Source organism: Bos indicus, chromosome 15, assembly GCF_029378745.1.
Source record: "Bos indicus isolate NIAB-ARS_2022 breed Sahiwal x Tharparkar chromosome 15, NIAB-ARS_B.indTharparkar_mat_pri_1.0, whole genome shotgun sequence".
NCBI lineage: Eukaryota > Metazoa > Chordata > Mammalia > Artiodactyla > Bovidae > Bos > Bos indicus.
Window position 1 is genome coordinate 39,009,500 of NC_091774.1, and position 20,230 is coordinate 39,029,729.

General features: G+C 38.8%; 1 protein-coding gene across 1 annotated transcript in view; it reads right to left on the minus strand.

Annotated features, from left to right (window-relative positions):
* SPON1 (spondin 1) overlaps positions 1-20,230 on the minus strand; it is a 315,970-nt gene that overhangs the window by 161,682 nt on the left and 134,058 nt on the right. Inside the window, exon 5 of the mRNA XM_019975385.2 lies at positions 17,785-17,907. Within this exon, the coding sequence (XP_019830944.2) occupies positions 17,785-17,907 (123 nt within the window). The remainder of the gene's footprint in view (positions 1-17,784; positions 17,908-20,230) is intronic.

Below are 20,230 nucleotides of genomic sequence, written 5' to 3' on the forward strand. Positions count from 1 at the left end.
GAAGGCTGAGTAAGACCTGGCTTGGCAAAGAGAGAAGCGAACAGGACTCAGCTCAACAATTCAGCTGATTTCCTTATCTCATCCCAACTTTGCTTCTGTCTGTTGCTCAGGCCCTAGTATAATTTGAGGCAGAGTCTACCTAAGAATTGCTTATGCATATCTGGGGAGGCAGGAAGGGGAGAGAGAAACGGTAGAAAAACCAAGAAAAACTAGTCTTAGCCAACAGAAATCACAGAGCACATAAATCTCAAAGTCTGTTTACTTCCCTTAGTTGATTTACAAAAATACAAGTCAGTAAATACTAACCTGTCATTAAAATTAGCTGACTAGTTCCATGTGCTTGCCTGGCTGATTGTGAAATGTGTGTTGCATTTGTTATTAAATTCCTTTCAGAGGGGGAAATGTCACAAAGGCAAACTCTAATTCCTCATTGCTGGTGAGGCTATCCATAGAATGACATCTTTTGTAAAATGTCTTTTAATTTTAAAATTAGGGCCATGCATCTTTAGTGGTGTTTGTAAAGTTAGAAATGATAAAATAGCAACATACCTGAAAATCAGCCTTCCATCCATTTGGGACAAGAAGGAAATTCAGGTGCTAGGTCAGAACTTCAGCAAATTCTCACTGCATTATGGAAGCCAATCCAATGAGAGGACTCATTTAAGATGTCAACCCAAGATCAGAGCTAAATCCTTAAAGACTGAGAATTTGTGTGGGTGTGACAACAGGTCTAGAAATAAGCGCATTATAGTCACAGCTAACACAACATTTGCTGTGGGTCTGATATTGAGCTAGGGCCCTTTAAAACCTCATTGTAGAGAAAAAAATGACTAACACTTTGTGAACCCTCACTATATGCCAAGCCTGTTTCAAGAACTGTAAGAATACTAACTCATCTAACCCTATAATAACTCAGACATGTAGATTAATGGTTTTACTATGTGATGGTTGGATGTCATCACCAACTCAATGGACATGAGTTTGAGCAAATTCTGGGGGATAATGAAGGACAGGGAAGTCTACGGGGTCACAAAGAGTTGGACACAAGTCAGCAGCTGAACAGCAGCAACAATGCAAAATCAGAGCTTAGAGGTCAGTTGGTGTCTTTCCCAAGGTCTTATGATTACTGTATGAAGGAGCTTAGCTTTGAACCCAGGCCATCTTCAAAGCAGCTTCACTAGGTAGATGCTTTGATTATCTCAGGTTTTCAGGTAAGTCGACTGAGGTGCAGAGGCTAAGCAAGTTTTCTAAGGTCCTATAACAAGGCTCAGATTCCATACTTCAAGTTGGATCTAACTTCCAAGGCCACGATCATTCAGACTGTACATGTAGGTTTTACCTTTCTGTAGAGTGCTCACCACTGGTCACTGTTTTTTTTTTTTCTCGGGGCAAGAGAACCTGGAGTATCATGTTTCTCTCACCTCAGAAATGGTCTCTTTCCCCACTCTCAAATTGCTCTGATATTTGGTGTTGTGGTTTGGTATTCCAGTAAGAACCCATTTTCCCCACCTTCCTTGCTTTAGCATATTTTTCTGGCTTTTAGATTCCACTTTAAAAGCTGACCATCTTTCATTTTTTATCTACTGAGCTCACCTTCAGGATACAGATAAAAGTTTAAGAGGGAGGCAGAATTAGTCCAGGAGCTAGGTAGCCACTCAGGTCTGCAGGCGAGAAAGCTTTATCTAAAAAATTCAGTCAGTGGAGCAAAGATGGAAGCAGAGACTTAAAAAGCAGAGCCAAATGAATCCATGTCGGCTGTAGCAGAGACAGCCGGACAGATGTACAGCTCTCTTCAAAGGTTGCTTAGGGACCCAATAACCCTGCAAAGACTGTGCCCTGCATCTCAATGTGGGTGGGCGGATAAAGGAACATTATTCCTCCTCTTCCTCTTGGTTTTCCCAGGGTAAGTGCAACAAAGCAAATGCAATTTGCATTCAATGTCTGAAAGCCACTCACATCTGTAAACACTAAGGGTCCCAGGCAGCAACACCCTCCAGAAAGCCCCTTAGCCCCATTTCAAGGAGCCAGATGTGAAGAGAAAGCCTTCTGCTTGCCATTGTTCTTTCCACTTGAGCTGCAAGACCCTGGGAAGCGCCATGTGCGGGGAACACATGGCACATTTTGCTCTTAAATTGAATCAAGCTTATTATGTTAGAGAGAGTTTAATTAAACTCTTGCTGGCGGTTGTGAAAAAGGTTAGCTTCCTCCCAGGCCTTTCTTTAAGTGTTCTCTGCAGGTAGCACACACGTTCTCCTTCCAGCAGAAGGTCATTAGGACCCTATGATTATGCACAGACTCTGGAAGTTTCCAAGAGGTTCTGGGAGCATTTGACTCATAACTTATTTAATCAATCAACTCGGTGGTACAGTAAAGGGATTATAACTATCCTCCGCCCTGATCACAGATGACTGGCTTTACTGCTGGGCCACCCATACTAATCCTTTTCACTCGAATAAGGCAGTGTGATGCCCTACACCCTTTGTCCTCATATGTTTGTGCTTTCACTCTGAATTTAACTGAGGCTAGGGAAAAGCTGCAAGTATTTCTTTGTATTCATGCTTTACTTCTAGCCCCGAACAGTAGAGTTCTTGCAAATTGGGAGGGATGTGTGCCAGGACTGTAGTGCCTGGCACAGACCTTTGCAGAAACTTCACTTGTGATTATAAATAGTTGGCCTTTCTTAGCATAAACAATTCTTGTGGGTATATTTTTCAACTCTTGTTGTTCGGAAAACTTAAGTACATAAAGGCCATTAGCTTTAGCAGGGTTTTGTGTGCAAATTCCTGGGTAACCATACATAATGCTGTTGTTTAATGAACTTTGTCTATCCACTCTCCCACAATTTCATAAACCTTTATGGAGTTCAGAATATTTTCATGCAAAGGGAAAATTAAATCTTTATTATCAAAGTATGCTTTTCTTAGAATCACGACACAGGAACTGGCAAACAGGTTTGAAGGAAATATTAAATGAAAAATGCATGGGTTCGTGTCAAGCTTAAATGTTAATCACATCCATTTTGCCAGGGAAACTGGTAGCATTAGAGCTTACATAATAATTGATCCATGACTTGCCAATGAATCCAATCTCTCTTCCTGCCCAAATCAGTTCAAAACAGGTGACTATGTAAGCTATATGAATGAGATGCAGGAGTCATGTGCTTTTAAAACCACCATCCAGCAGGCATAAATGGCAAGCAAGTTATCAATAAATTAACTTATCCTTTCAGTGGTAATGGGACTTTACCTTGACAGATAAAAAGAAAGCAATACTTTATATAATACATAATTTTGAATGGTCAACCCAATATAGGTGTGTCTTATTTACAAAAGGATATGCCCAAGAAATATAATTTGTGAACTTTCAGGAAAAGGCAGAGTGAGAGGCTGTGAACCTTCTGATTTCAAGTCCATCCAGGTGGCGCTAGTGGTAAAGAACTCACCTGCCAATGCTGGAGACATAAGAGATGCAGGTTTGATCCCTGGATCAGGAAGATCCCCTGCAGGAGGACATGGCAACCCACTCCAGTATTCTTACTTGGAAAATCCCATGGACAAAGGAGCCTGGCGGTCCACAGTCCAAAGGGTCTCACAGAGTCATATACATTTGAGCACAGACAGAATCATAATAATCACAAGAAACATAAGGAAAAATGAGCAAAAGGAGGGGGGGAGTGATTTTGAACTATTAAGAATATTTAATAGTATGAAAGGAGATATGTGAATTAAGAACCTGGATGCAGGGGGAAGTGGGATTAGGGGCTGTGGAATCAGTAAACCATGAAATGAAATGAAAATCAAAACAGGATTTAGAGAACAGTTGCAATCTATTTTTTAAATGTGGGAGAATGATATTACACTTATTTCAGGAAAGCTCATTATGGGAGGGAGAGGAGAGAAGAAGTCAACAATGATATATAGGTAAAGGTGGAACTGAATGCTATTGCAAACTAAACAGAAAATGAACTAGGAGAAAATATGCAGAGCGTGAAGGATACGAAAAGATGAGGAGGATGGACTTAGAGAACGGAGCACTCTGGGAAAGACAGGAGTTCCTAGAGAAAGGTAAGAAATAAATAGGAGTAAACTGAGGATATGCCTACATACAACAGATGCTCTGAACAGATTTGTGGAATGAATGAGCAAACAACAAATAACAATAACAACCACAAAAAATCAAAGATTAAAAAAAAATCTGCTAGAAGAAAAATATTACCACAAATAAAATAGTTGAAGGTATAAATACAGCCCTATTTCAGATCCCATTTTAAAAATGAGATCAGCATGCATCATTAAATATTTTATCTCTAAGAAAAAAAGAAAGTACTCTGTAAGGAGCTGGATTACAGATTTCATGTAAAGGAATAGAATTCATAAGTGAATATGAAGTATATGTCATTCATTGTAATGAAAAACCATGTGTAAACCACAGCATTAAAAACAGTATACTTTGGGTTTTTATCCAAGTAAGTTGTTATCCAAAGGCAAAGACTCCATAGGCTTTTGAGTCTTAAGGAGTTTAATTACCAACTAATGAAGAATTTTGGCTTTAAAAGTTACTTCCAAAAGATATCTGATCTTAGCAGACAGACATGAAAAAAAAATGATGCTGTTAAAAGTATAAGAAATCCTGAATTAGTAAGTACCTATTGAAGAGATAAGTAAATAAGAACAATAATTAGGAAGAAATATTCGTGATAGGATTCGGGAATTAGGAGAATTGTTTAAATAAATATAAATTAAAATAAATAAGTTAAATGAGTAGTAAGTTAAATTTCTTTGGAAGGAATGATGCTAAAGCTGAAACTCCAGTACTTTGGCCACCTCATGCGAAGAGCTGACTCACTGGAAAAGACTCTGATGCTGGGAGGGATTGGGGGCAGGAGGAGAAGGGGATGACAGAGGATAAGATGGCTGGATGGCATCACTGACTTGATGGAAGTGAGTCTGAGTGAACTCCGGGAGTTGGTGACGGACAGGGAGGCCTGGCATGCTGCGATTCATGGGGTCGCAAAGAGTTGGACAGGACTGAGTGACTGAACTGAACTGAACTGAAGTTAAATAAATGGAAAATGCAAGTGAGAAAGGAGTTGAAAAAAACAAAAAACTGCAAAGGTTTCCCATAAAAATGAATCAAAAATATACAGTTCTATTAAGAAATGGATGTAGTGATAAAACAGAATATCTTGTTGTTTATATTAAGTTGATAGTTAATTGAATAGAAAAGAAGATTGTTGCCAGAGGGAATAAAAATAAACAAAAGTAAAACCAAGAACATGCATTGTCTATATAACACCAAAGAAATCTAAAAAAAATTTATTTGTAAAAATTGAGGTCAAGATGTATGGAGAGAATAACATGGAAACTTACATTACCATATGTAAAATAGACAGCCAATGGGAATTTGTTGTATGACTCAGGGAACTCAAACAGGGGCTCTGTATCAACCTAGAGGGGTGGGATGGGGAGAGAGATGGGAGGGAGGTTCAAGAGGGAGGGGACATATGTATGCCTATGGCTGATTCATTTTGATATTTGGCAGAAAACAACAAAATTCTGTAAAGCAATTATCTTTCAATTAAAAAATAAAAAAACTGAGGGGTAGAAAGTTAGAATGGCAGAACATAGACTGAATAAGACTAAAATAATTGTAAATTTAAACAATCATATGGGAAGCAAACCAACAAAGAAGCAAACACCTCTCTTGGCCTAAACAACAAAACATTTCCAATTGGATTAATGCAATGATTTACCAGGAAACTTTTAAAAAGACTTAGGAAGGCTAAAAGTAAAAAAAAATAAATTAAAAAGACACTAAAAAGATAAATTAAAGTGAAGGAAAAGCAGGTGGGATGTCAGATACAGTTTAAGGCAAAGGTTATTCAGGGAAGCTAATTATGTTAATTATGTGACGGTGGAAGTCAGAGTTAATAATGAAACCTATGATGTCACAATATTATGTTTGTAGGGCCCAGAGAAGATAGCAACAAACAGAAAACAAAGACTGTTAAATTCAAAGAGAAATTATAAGTACACAATTGAAAATCAAGGTATCAATACCCCATTGTTGCTGCTAAGTCACTTCAGTCATGTCCGACTCTGTGCGACGCCACAGACGGCAGCCCACCAGGCTCCCCCGTCCCTGGGATTCTCCAGGCAAGAACACTGGAGTGGGTTGCCATTTCCTTCTCCAAGGCATGAAAGTGAAAAGTGAAAGTGAAATCGCTCAGTCGTGTCTCACTCTTAGCGACCCCATGGACTACAGCCTACCAGGCTCCTCCATCCATGGGATTTTCCAGGCAAGAGTACTGGAGTGGGGTGCCATTGCCTTCTCCGTCAATACCCCATTACCAGAATATAAAAAATTGGGAAGAAAATGATAAGGTAATAGAATAAAGAATCTGAAAAACATAGGTAAATTTACCACAGTATCGCAGTAAGAACAGATATTGCCAAGAATTAAAATGAACGACAAAACAACAACAGAGTCTGGAAGTTTATTGCTAGTTCCTGATGAGATGGCAGATTAGCATACATACTCTTCATTCCTCTTAATTCAACCCTGGGAAACTTCAGAAACAGAGGGAAGCACAGATTCAGGGAACTAACAGAGCACTGAGACAAAGGAGAGAGCAAAGGCTGTCCTGACAGAAGGTGGGAATGGGGTGGGAGGTGACCTGACCCAGGAGTCCTCTTCCTTCCTTTGACTTGTTGGTGGGGGGAAGGACTGGGAGGGGAGCTGCTGGAGTTCTCTTATTCCACCCCTTCTGACATTGCCAAGAGAGGGCCGTTACTTGTCCTGCAATCCAGATGTTTGCAGCAGCATGCAAGCTCTCTTCCTGTCCACAGTCACAATACTCTCAGGGCAGCAGAAAGCTCTTCTCAAGGGAAGAAGAGGTGAAGGGGGCTTCTCCATCCCCTCCCTCTCCAGATTCACAGAGCTTGGAATTAGAACATAAAGAGATCCTGTCTTTCTATTTCTGCTTTTCGTTGAGTGTCCAGATGAAGATCGGTGGTAGAGTCTGCCTGCAAAGCGGGAGACCCGGGTTCGATCCTTGGTTGGGAAGGTCCCCTGGAGGAGGAAATGGCAACCCACCCCAGTATTCTTGCCTGGAGAATCCCACGGACAGAGGAGACTGGCAGGCTACAGTCCATGGGGTTGCAAAGAGTTGGACACAACTGAGCGACTTCACTTACTTATTAATTTATCTAGTGGAATGCAAGCAAATGGAGGAATTGATAGCGGTGATGTGGGACTTAATCTTTCTTCCCTGGTCTCGTTTTTTTTCTTTCCCTTAAACACATCTGAAGAGATACCACCTAGAATTTGGCCCTTTCCCATCAAATACTAATAGGCCTAATGATTAAATCACCAGAGAAACAAGACCATGTGCCACAAAAACTACATATCAAAGGGTACAACTAGGAAAAGTGAAAGCAAAGTGAACACTAACTGCAACAGCTGGACCAAAAATTTAATGTAAGCATAATACCTACCCTCAAAAGCATAGTGGGAATGTTGTAATAGAATGCAAATTCAAGAAGTAAAGAAAAAGAACCAAATGTAAATTGGGTGCTAAACAGATATTTGTAACAAATATTTGTTGGTGTCCCTGCCAAAGATGCATGACCTGAACCTAATTGTGAGGAAACATCAGACAACCCCAAATTGAGAGAGTCTATAAAAGAACTGCCTGGTACTCAAAAAATGTCACTGTCATAAAATTAAAAGGACTAAGGAACTGTTCCAGATTAAAGGAGGCTAAAGACATCTGACAGGTAAATGCAATGTGTGATCCTGGCTCGAATCCAGCACCAGACGTTGTATTAATATTTTTCCTTTGCTACAGAGCAGTACTGTCCACTGTGGGCGCCACTGGCCACATGCAGCTACTGAATAATTGAAATGAGGCTAGTCTGAGTTGACAAGTGCTGTAATTAAAAAATACACACTGGTTTTTAGTATGAAAGAAGAATGTAAGCCATCTCAATTATAATTTTTATGTTAATTACATGTTGGAATGATATTATTTTGGCTATACTGGCTTAAATACAATTTATTATTAAGATTAATTTCACTTGCTTTTTACTTTTTAATGTAGATACTAGAACATTTAAATTACATTTCTAGCTCATTTTTATGTCTTGCATAATATTGATATCATATAGTACTGCCATAAAGAACATTAGAAGTACAATTAGTGTACTTTGAACAAGGTATGAAGATTAGAAAATAGTATTTTTATCAATATTAAATATAAATGTACTGTAATTTTGTAAGAGAATGTGCTCATTCTTAAGAAATACACACTGAAGTATTTAGAGGTAAAGGGGCAAGCATGCTGTCTGCCGCTTATTCTCAAAAGTTTAGAAAGACATAAAATGTATATATATTTATGGAGAGAGAATGATAAAGCAAATGTAAAATGTTGGCAATTACAGAATCTGAGTGAAAGATAACGAGTTCTGTGTACCATCTTTGCAACTTTTATATCAATTTGAAATTATTTCAAAATAAAGGTCTACAAAAACCACTCCCACATGATGGTTAAAATAAGCAGTACAGTAACAGGGATAAAAAGCAGGGTGGTTAGCACTGAAGAAAGAGATGTGGGGAAGGAGAGTGAGAAACATGCTCCCACGATGTGGCAGAAAGTCTGAAGAGAGAGAAATTTAAAGTAAAACCTAGGTGACATGGGGATGAGTCAAAGTAACAACATCTTGGTCACTGGAGGCTCAGAAAGTGAGAAAACAGGAGAGGCGATATTTGGAGAAAAATAAATCTCCCAGAGTTAAAGGAAGAGGAAAGATGTCATATGTAAAGAACTCATAGAATGGTAAAACATTTTTCAAAAAGAAAAAAAAATCCACTTAGTCATGTTCATAGTGAAAATTAAGGAATTTAGTATTAAGATTATCAAAGATATATTTAAAAATATTGAAATGCACAAAGAGTAGATCACGTGGATAAATAAAAAATCAGGTTGACATTGGACTTAACAGTGGAATATAAGAATCCAGTATTTTACAGTATTAAAGAAAAGGTTTTTGAACTTAGGTCACAGATGGAGCCATATGCTATTTAAATGTGAGAGCATGATAAAAATATTCTCAGGTCCATCAAAAACTTTAGGGGGTTTGCCTTGCAAAGACCTGCTATGGAAAAACTTGTAAGAAATACTCAATATGAAAAACACTAAAAAGCCACAGCAATCAAAACTTTAGTGAAGATTATGTTTGTATGAAAAAGCAATGACTAAAGAAAAAATCCATAGGATATTACTTATATGTGGAATTTAAAGTATGACGCAAATGAACCTGTCTATGAAAAAGAAAAAGAATCACAGAGAGAATAGACCGGAGTTGAGGGAGGGATGGATTGGCAGATGTAAGCTATTGTATACGAAACAGATAAACAACAAGGTCTTACTATATAGCATGGAGAACTATATTCAATAGCCTCTGATAAATTCTAATGGAAAAGAATATAAAAACAAAATGTACATATGAATAACTGAAACACTTAAATCAACTCACTTCAGTAAAAAAAAGAAAATATCTGTAATAATTCAGAAATAAAGTTCTAGAAAATAATCAGTATGAAGTGTGTATTTGCGTACAGGGATCACAGAGACCAAAGGAAAGAGAGCATGCTAATGTTCTTGTTTTTGTTCAGGGAAGATATTAGGATAAAAATGTTTACAAAATCAATAGAAGTAAATAGATATAAGCATGTGTCTTAAATGAAAGGCAACCACCATAAGAACCAAAAAATGAGTCCAATAACTTTAAAGCCATCAGCAAAAAACTTGACTCAGGGAGCAGAAAGAAGTCATTTCAGAAAATAGAAGATGGCAGAAAAAATTTTAATGTGACTGTAATCACAATAACTATGGGATAGATGTGATGGAACAAAATAAAGCCAGAGGGACCTCGCATGGACCAGAGATGCTCATGTGCCGTAAATGAACATATCCCTTGGGACCTGGGATGGACTAAGCTAAAATAAAGCTTTCTAGAGTAAACATATATGAGGTTACTAAAAAAATACAAAACTCTGTAAATATAGAAAAGTAGAGATTACCTATCACATACTCTCTTATCAAAACAAAAAAAAAAACTTTCAACAAAAAGGTGATCCGGAAAGAAACTCAACTAGGACATGGAGATGACAAGAGGGGATCTCTATCCTGACCAGGACTCTGGGCTGAACAAAAGTTCTTCCCCTGAGAATTTATAACCACGAGCTTGCAGTTTGATGGTGTTCTATTGCTGTGTAGTTCTTGAGTTGCTCTAAAGAGGTCTGATCTTTTGTTACTCATTTCTCTGAACGCCCATTGCTCTTCAGGGTTGTCCCTCTCCCAATTATTCTAAGCTTTCATGATGTTGTGTTGAGCACTTTTTCATTCATTGTGCTGGACATGTGGTTCTGCTCCTGTGCTCCGTACTATGAATGGGCTTGGGCCTTCTGCACTATTTGCTGTGCAGGTACTGGGTTGGCCAAAACATTCATTCGAGTTTTTCTGTTAAGATGCTATGGAAAAACCCGAGTGAATGTTTCGGCCAACTCAATACTTAGGATTCATCTTTCCCTGCTCTTCTTGGCAGTTGCCATTTGTCTATGGTCTTTTATTTTCCCTTAGTGATATTTCTTGCATGGTGTGGCCCTCTTCTCTTATCTTTTTGGATACATATATATTCACCTAGTGTTATTTTTATGGAATTTGAGGAAAGGTCAAAGATTAATATGTGCATTCAACCTGCTTGTTTATGGGAAGATGAGATTGTTTTTTCTTCTCTTCTCTCAAAGCATACTCCAGTGAGTTGTTGCTGTAAGACTCCCCAAAGAGATGGCGGGAAGGGAGGAGAAGAGAGAGAAAAAGCTATTTAATCTATTCTCTCTGCTCCTTCTTTACTGAAACAGCATATCATGACACATGTGCTTGGTACCGAATTCTATTTCCTGGTGACATACTTCGTTCGTGACTCAGCCTGGTGGTGGCACAGCTGGGAAGCTCTGATGGGCACCGTTACTCAGCTCAGAAAGAGATTTCCCAGTGATGATGGGAAGTAGAATTATTGTTTATTGAATGTTGAATTATTTCTGAAGTTAGATCAAGAGAAGGGGGCTGTGGTCCACATTGGGCTCATTGTTGCTACAGGCACTGGGCTAAGGAAATCCACAAATGATCTTATTTTTAAATGGGAAGGAACTCTGCAAGCTAAATGTCATAAAGCTGACAATTCTTCCCAAAGTAATTTGATGATTTAATACAATCCCACTTAAAATTCTGACAGGATCCTTTACAGAACTTGATAAAAATGATTTCACAATCATTTATAAAAATGGAAAGACAATATTGAGGAATATTTTAAGATGAAAGAGTTACCTCCATCTCCAAGCCAGAGACTGGCTTGTGAGTTCTGATGCTTCTCCCTCCCACTTCTCCACATCTAATCCATGGCAGAGTCTCCTTCTAAAAGGGAACTCAAACCCATTCATTCTCTCCATCACCACATCCGCTGCCTTAGCCCAAGATACCATCATCATTGCAGTATCTTCCTTACCCATCTTCCCTTATACCTCCTGCCCCTTTCAGTGTGCTCACCCCTTAGCAGCAATATAAAGTACCCCTCCTCTCTCCTGCCACAACCTCATCAGTGATTTTTCATTGTTCATCTCCCTCCTTGCTTTCTTCCTTGCTCATTTCATAACTGCTACTCATCATTCATCCATTCATCAGCACTATTTATTGAGAGGCTTTCAATGTGCCAGATAATGACCTCAGCCCTGGGAAGGTAATGAGCAAAATCAGGCTTGATTTCTGCCAACACCCCAGTCACCAGTGGCTGACTTTAAAGACAAAGGATAATAAATATGAAAAAATTCAAATGTGTAATTAAATCAATGCCAGTTTAAAATAAGATTAATCTTTTATAACCATTAATTGGCTAAACCCAGTGGAGACAGTGATACTGGATGCTGAAGAGGCTGGGAGAAACAGATACATTTATTCATTACTGTTAACATGGTGAACTGATACAAATGTTTTGGAGAGGCATCTGGCAAAAAGTTTCAAGAGCCAAAAAATGTCCATATCCTTTAATCCAGAAGTCTTACTCTTTGGAAATTATTTCAAGGAAATAATTCAAAGAAAGGTGGAAGAATGAAGGAAGAGTTGAAGAAGAAAGTATTTTATTGTAGAACTTTCTATATTAGCAAAAGACCTAACATCACTTAAATGTTCAATAAAAGAGCAGTTGGATAAGTGACTTAGAACAAGCTGTTATAAATTATGACTATGGAAACCAAATCAAATGCGAAGAGTAGGACATGATGTGTTCAAATGTGATGTAGAAACTCTGCATACAGGTGACTATATGAAGAAATGAAAGAAGTTGCCAAGTTTAAGAGTGGTGGTGATTCATGTGACTGGATTTAAGAATTAATAATTTGTAAAAATTAAATGACCAATGGAAAAGATGGCTGAGTTTCATGCTGAAATTAACTTTGATTCCATAGAGTATTCCAATGGCCATGTTTATATTCTAGACAATCTGTTGCCATATGAAAAAAATTGGCTCTTGGAAAAAATGTTACTTTTGTCAACATATATTTGTCAAACGGTATTAAAATCATGTTACATCAAAAATGAGGGAAGTTATGCAGTTGACATTATCAAGGGAAATTACAGAGTCTCTGTGGGGTAGAAGCATTTGTCAAAAACCCAGATACTGTGCTCAGAGCAAGAAAGCAAAGAGACTCAGCACCTGTTAGGCAACTCCCAATTCCCTGGTGAAGAGTGGGCATATCTCCAGCCTCTGAGACATCCCTACACGGTAATGCTGCCTATTCACCAGGTTCCTGTAAAGAACAAATGCCCCTGGAGCACTGCAGACTTGCAGTACCGAGGACAGACACTGGGGGCATGCCCTTTTCCTAACACTGAATCCAGAGCTCTGACTTCTAACCTAGGATCTCTGCAGCCCAGGTCTTTGTACAGTGGGACCACGCTGTTCAGAATTTGGTAGCAGTTGAGACCATGGTGGTATAGCAGGGCCTTATTAAAAGATGCTTTGTGAATGAGATATGTAATTTTACTGCAGAGGAGAGAAGACCACCTTGTGGTAGCCACAGAGGAAGGCAAAAGGGAATCAGAAGATCTGAGCTTTGATTTTAGTTCTGAACTCTCTCTGGCTATGTGATCTAAGCCCTTAATTGTGTGTGTGTGTGTGTGTTTGGATTTTTTTCCCCACTAAAAAATTAGAAGGTAAAACTTGCATGATCCAGGTTTCAAATGGATTTCTAGAAACCACACACTTAGGAGTGTTTTAAAAAGATTTCAGTCAGCCAAATAAATGAACTAATGATTGAATGAATAAAAAAAAAAAAAAGATTTTACTATTTCCAGATGGCCAGCAGTGATCTATGGCATTGCGATTGGAGGGAATGCCAGAGATCATTTATACCATCTTCCTGCCTTCCTTACCTCAGGCTTAATTCCTCTATGAGACAGAGGCATCATAGATACAGAGAATACTCTGTCCTCCAAGAGAGGGAACCCCCAGAAACAGCATTTGGAGCAAACCATTTTGAATAATGATTGAGAAGAGCTACCTGCAGATGTGGCCCACCACAACAGATGGCTGAAAGCCACGTGGACAAGTTCCCAAGGACAACTGAAGGACAGCCCTCTTAGGCTGCTATCTAATCCTATTGCAGACATTCTCAAGCACGATTACAGACCCCCGAGACCACCCCTCACCTCCAGCCCTTTCAGAGGGATCTATGAGGTGAAAACTACTTTCATAATAATACTTAGACAAAATTTTCTTTTTGCCGTGTGTCAACATTAACACTGATGTGGCAAAAGCAATTGCAAGTAAAACTCCTGGCAGTCAGTGAGGGTGAAGGCAGTGGCCTTGAACTATATTAATCATAAATGTATTCCTTACCACCAGGGACTAGCCCTAAACAACAACCCCAAAAGTCAGTTTCACTAAGGAATAGCCTTGATGAAACAATATACGTTATTAATGTTATTAACTCTCTACCTTTAAGTACACATGTTTTTTTTTATTCTGCATGACTAATTGGGAAAAACACATGAAGCCTTTTTGCTGTATATTAAATAAAAGCACTTGTACAATTGCTTGAGGTGCAAGTTGGACACTTTCATTGTCATAAAACATCATTTTTACTTGAAAGAATGAATGACAAATTATGGTTATTCAGACTTGAGAATTTGGCATACATTTTCTTAAAAAATGAAATGAGCCTGTCACTTCAAGAAAGACCTGATGGTATTTGTTGCCAATGATAAAATCTGAGGTTTCAAGCAAAGCTTAGGCTCTTGGGAAGCTTGTATCCACTGCCATGAATTTGATAGCTTTCCAATACATTAACACTTTACTGATGAGATTGGAAATGATCTTAACAAATGAGACTTTTGATGTGGCATAAAGAAATGTTTCAGTATCTGGATTATCTGCAAAACTCAGTAAACCAATATTTTTCAAATGACCAATAGATGATGTTACAAAATCATTCATTTGTGAAAGATTCATTGAAAGTACAAGGGAAAGCAACACATTTTAATGTAACAGAGTACAAGTTCACTGATGTGGTTTCTCATTCCACATTGTAATTCTCCTTTAAGAAACTACCATTTGCAGAGTTTGAGTGTAACATCAAATAAGATTATCTGTAATTATCTGAAAAGGTTATTTAAATATGCTTCTCATTGCCAATTACATATCTGTGTGAGACAGAATTTTCTTCATATACTTAAGCCAAAAAAAAAAAAGATATGACACAACAGGTTAAATGCAGAGGCCAGTATGAGGATCCAGGTGTCTTCCATTAAACCAGGTATTAAAGAGACTTGCAAAAATGTAAAACAATGACATCTTTTTCACTAAATTTCTTTTGTTTGGACAATACAGCTATTTTCATAAAATATGTTGACATGTAATAAGCTAATCATTGTTAATTCATTATATGTTACTTTTTAAAATTAACTAATAAGTGATATTTTAAAATATCTGTTTTAATTTTTGAGGTGGTGAATATTGAGACACAATCCATCTAAACAAAAGCATGTTGAAGTTCTCAATAATTTTTAAGCCTGTATGAGAAACCCTGAAATTAAAAAGCTTGAGAACTGCTGCTCAGAGATGCATGCAGAGAAAGTGGAATTTGGGATGAGTAATTAATGAAAAGAGGAGAACTTGTCATGTATCAGTTTGCAATATTGCTGAAAAGTGTCATGACTAAATTGGGCTTAACAGCCAGGGTTGGTTATGAAGACAGAATCGTCCCTGGAGGGGTAAAATGAAAGTCATCTATGACTTAAGACTGGCAGAAATCACTTCTGTGCATATTGAATTCTCAAGTTCCCAGTTAGACCCAGTTATTCCCAAGGGCACCTCTCTAATTTGCTCCAGTGCCCTTAGTGTCCAAGTTCACCCCTTTCCCTGCTCAGTACTGACCACCATGACTAATGTGGGCTACAAATCTGCCTCCTGGGCCATGGTGCATGCCACTCTGATTCCACCTACAGTACCCAGGACTCGGGAAGGTCTGCCTCCTGGGCCATGGTGCATGCCACTCTGATTCCACCTACAGTACCCAGGACTCGGGAAGGCCAAAGGCACTTGCAGGCACTAAGAATGAAAGATGAGCGTGTTGTGGCTCTTGTCCTGGAGGACTTCTCAGTGTGGTGGAGAAGAAAAGCTCCTGAAGAAATAATTATGGTATGATGTGATAAATGCTTTTCTGAGCATAGTGACACATTTTCTTCCAATCAAAAATGAGGACACACTCTGACCTCTGACTATGGAAGTATCCTCAGGGATCTGGAACACATGTCTGCTTATACATGTATTAAGAAATTCCCAACAAAACTCCACAGAAATTCTTTGTAGATTTGTACTTGATTTGGCCCAAAGACCCAGAAACAATGGTTTGTACCCTTTTAAAAAAATTCTGGGAAATAACCAGTGTCAGAATAGAAAGGGCAAGAAGTGCCATAGGATTACAAAAGATGGGTAATGAGCCCCTAACATTTTATTTCCTCTGGGTTAGTGGATGGGAGACACTAGAGGAAATTTTTTCCATCATACTGTTGAGTGGCTTTTTTCCCCTCAGGCAGAGTCCAACATTGTTCACACAGGTCTCTCACACCAGCTGAATCAGATCAAGAGTCAGAAGAATGAACTAGTATGAAGCTTCTAAGATTGCAAGCCTTGATTACATGTGGGTAAAATTAAACAATAAGGCTCTTGATCTGCCAAGAAATGCTGGAGTCCCCTCTGGGTGGGCTGTTTGGGGACCATGGAGGTTCTGGTCTGGACTGGGTCTTCTTAAGTCCTAATCATGTACCCTTTGCCTCCGCCCCTTCCTTTGAGGCTGACCTAAATCCCCCTTTTTAGTCCCTTTCTGCAGCGTCCCTGTTCTTTCCCAGCTGTGGCAACCTCAGAGTGAAGTGAACAAGAACGAAACACACAATGAGCAGAAAAAGCATGCTCAGTACCACACACAGACATCCTGCCACCCACAGAGAGAATGGGGGACACTGCGTCTCAAAGGCGATCCAAACAGAAGGCAGGACGAGGAGCCTGACAAAACTCTTCTGCATCTTGGATCCACTACCATTAACCATTTATTCTGAGGGTTCTACAACTGCTGATTCAACCAACCATGGGTCATAAACATCTGGGGAAAAAATTTCAGAAAGTCTTAAAAAACTAAACTTGAATTTGCCACACAATAGCTATTGACCCAGCATTTACAATGTATTTACAACTGTTTACATTGTATCAGGTATTGTAAGTAATCTAGAGATGATTTAAAGTATATGGGAGGATCTGCACATGTCATTTTATTGAAGGGACTGAGCATTCATGGATTTTGATATCCATGGGGTTATTGGAACCAGTCTGTCTTGAATACCGAGGGATGATTGTACTTGCATTGGACTAGGAGTAAATCATGATGTCTCTGTGGTTTCCAGTAAATTCATCCACAAAAGCAAGGTATTTTGATGATGAAATGACACATATATGAGAATTCTCACCACATAATAAGTTCACTATTCATGGTTATAATTTTCATATCATTTGTGTGGTTAATTAATGTCTCTCTCCCCATTAAAGAAGGGTTGTGTCTTGTTTTATTCACTGTTATAAATATATCTAAAGTTTAGCACAGCATTTGACACACGTTAGGCATTTGATGAGACAATTGTTTGATAAAAAGGAGTGGTAGGGTCCTGGTTAAGTGTCTACTCTAAAACAACAAGTTTGGGGTTGCCTGACAACTCTTATGGATTGGTATTGGCTACCTGGAGCATGGTGCCATAAGGATTCTAAGGTGGTATCTGATATATCACCTGATGCACACTCTGGTTGAGGATGTTGAATATTTGTTGACCTTGGTTTATGAAGTCAAGGTTTGTTTTGCCAGCTCTTCCAGCACAAATAGGCCAGTTGTATGAATACAGTCACTTTAAGAGAACTGAGGTGATCAACTATCTGGCCTGAAGATAAACAGCATGACCTCAGGAATATTTTTTAAAATCACAGATAAGAAAACACTTAGAATAATGCTATGCAAAGAAGCTGAATGCGTACCACTGTGATATCTGCCTGTCTCAATGAATTCACTTATTTGGAATGTGTTTCATGAATGAGTAAGTAAGCAGCATCAGCTCGTGTACCCCACAATCAGACAGAACTTTGTAAGACCCTCTCCCCCAGCCCATAAAATAGCTGTTCTACTCACGAGGGTAATCCTTTGGGTGTGTCTTCTCAGACCAGTTCCCATAAAATGTGAGCCTGTACTTAGCAGTCCCACAGGCGCAGCAGTCTAGGATTGGTTTGTCAGTCACCCCATCAAATGTGGAATCTGAAAGAGTCCAGAAAGTCACAAAATTAGGAAGCAACTGTGAGTCATTTATAAGGCAGTGACATCTTGGTCTCATCCTGTCTTAATGCTTGGGAAAAGAATGTGAAATGCAGTTTGTGTGTGTGTGTGTGCTCAGTCACTACTTGGTCATGTCCAACTCAGTGACCCCATGAACTGTAGCCCGCCAGGCTCCTCTGTCCATGGGATTTTCCCAGCAAGAATACAGGAGTGGGTTGCTGGTCCCTTCTCTAGAGGATCTTCCTGAACCAGGGATTGGACGTGCATCTCCTGCATTGGCAGGCAGATGCTTTAACACTGATTCACCTAGGAATCAAACTGCAGTTCTTACTGATTACTAATTCAGAACCAGGTCCAGCTATAACAGATTTTATTTAACTCTAAGGATGATCACTATATTTTCCAAATTAAAAATAAATCAGAACTTTTGCTCTAATAATGTGAGGAGACCTATGGGACCAATAACATAGAATATTTGGGATGGAGGCTATCTTGGTAAAGTTTATTGTTATCCTTTCTGGACCCGAATCTCTTTTCCCATCCCTCCCACAATAGGATTTCTCCACCAGATTTCAAGAGGAATATGCATGTGTGTGTGTGTTTCCTAAGGAATATTCTCTGGGGCCAAACTGCCAGGACAAGAAGGAAAAGCTTTGAAGGAGAGCAATGAGAACAAGCAGAGAGACATAAGGAATGCTGAAAATTATTTCTAAAAAATTATGCATATGCAGTCATATCACTTCTTATCAAGCTTTCAGAGACTTCACTGGGAGGGTTGGGCATTTGGGAATATGTTCATAAGTTCAGGTTTACTTCTGAGCATAGAAACAGCCGGGAAAAACTCGAGATTCTCTCTCCGCCCCCACGTTTAGCTGTGAATAGCTGATAAGTGGAAAAAAAGAGATTACCTGAATAAATTCAGTATTTCTGATTGTCAGGCCCACATCCCTAACTGTGCATTGTTGCTTTTAGTCTGTTCTGCTTCCTGCAAGATGAAAACAATGTCTACAGACGCAACTTGCTTCAGCTGCTTTTCCTGTGGTTCCTCAGGAGATATTAACATGAATGTTCTCCCTCTTTTTCTTTTGCAAGTTGGACATTTAATCTTAACTATTATATAAAGAGCAGCAAAAGAGAGTTTAAAAATCTTTTTGAGAGTTAGGAAGAGCATTTTACAAGTCTTCCTTATGGAATTCACTGAGTTCTTTTGGGTTGAATATGCAAAATCAGCAATAGGTGAAATAAGAGAATTCTGGGTTCGAGGATGGAGACAAAAGTATGGGATACTGTAATAATCACCGCATTGCAGAGAGTCCTCGTATGTGTTGATTCCTTTCCATATACTGTCTCATTTAATCCCGGCAATCCTAGGACATCAGGACTTTGGTTAAGCCCATTTTATAGATCATAAAACTAACGCACATTAGTTAACCAGCCCAAAGTCACTGAGTTGATGGGTGGTGCAGGCAGAACTGGAACCCAGGTCTTTTTTGAATCTACAGCCCATACTAACTCTGAACCTGTATACCATATCACTGCAGGAAAGACCTTCTGCTGGACAGGTTTGCATAAACAACAGTGGGAGAAATCTGTGCGTTTCTCATTTAGCTTTTTCAAACAAAGAATGGTGCATTAAAAAAAAATAGTTATCTACAGAGCTCCATGATCTCTAAATAGCCCTAAAGAAGAGATCTGAAACCACCCCAAATAGAAATCATTGTTTGGCTACTTTTTGTACACTAGGAAGAGGCAAGAGCATTGTCTGTGTTAGAAGCAAGCTTCCCACTTCCCGATGTACACGAAGTCCAGGTCTGATTGCTGTGTGAGCCACTTTGATACTTAAGGGACAAGCGCTATTGACTATATTTCAGAAAAGTTGGCATAAATGAGTAACTCCTAAAGGTTTTTCCTTTTCACATTTCCATTATGATCACCTATGTTTTAAAAAGACTAAATTAGTTTTGAAAAAAGGATTCAGAGCTAAGAGATACATGCTGGGGTTTCAGTTGTAACTACTAGGCACTGTTAAATGAAGCAGCAATAATTTCTCAAAGAACCAAAATGACGCAAACTGGTAGCTCCACTTTATCGAAAGGGCTTTCTGATATAAGCAGTGAACTTAAAGATACATCCAGGGGTTCAAGGGAAAGCACTTATAATAAACACTTTGGAATTCCAAAGAAAAAGAAGCTTCCATTGAAAAAATAAATTTTTAAGTTTGAAAATAAAAACAGACATGCTGTTTCCTACTGAGGAAAAGCCCACTGAAAATGAATCAGGTTTTTTTCCTTTTTTTTTTTTTTTA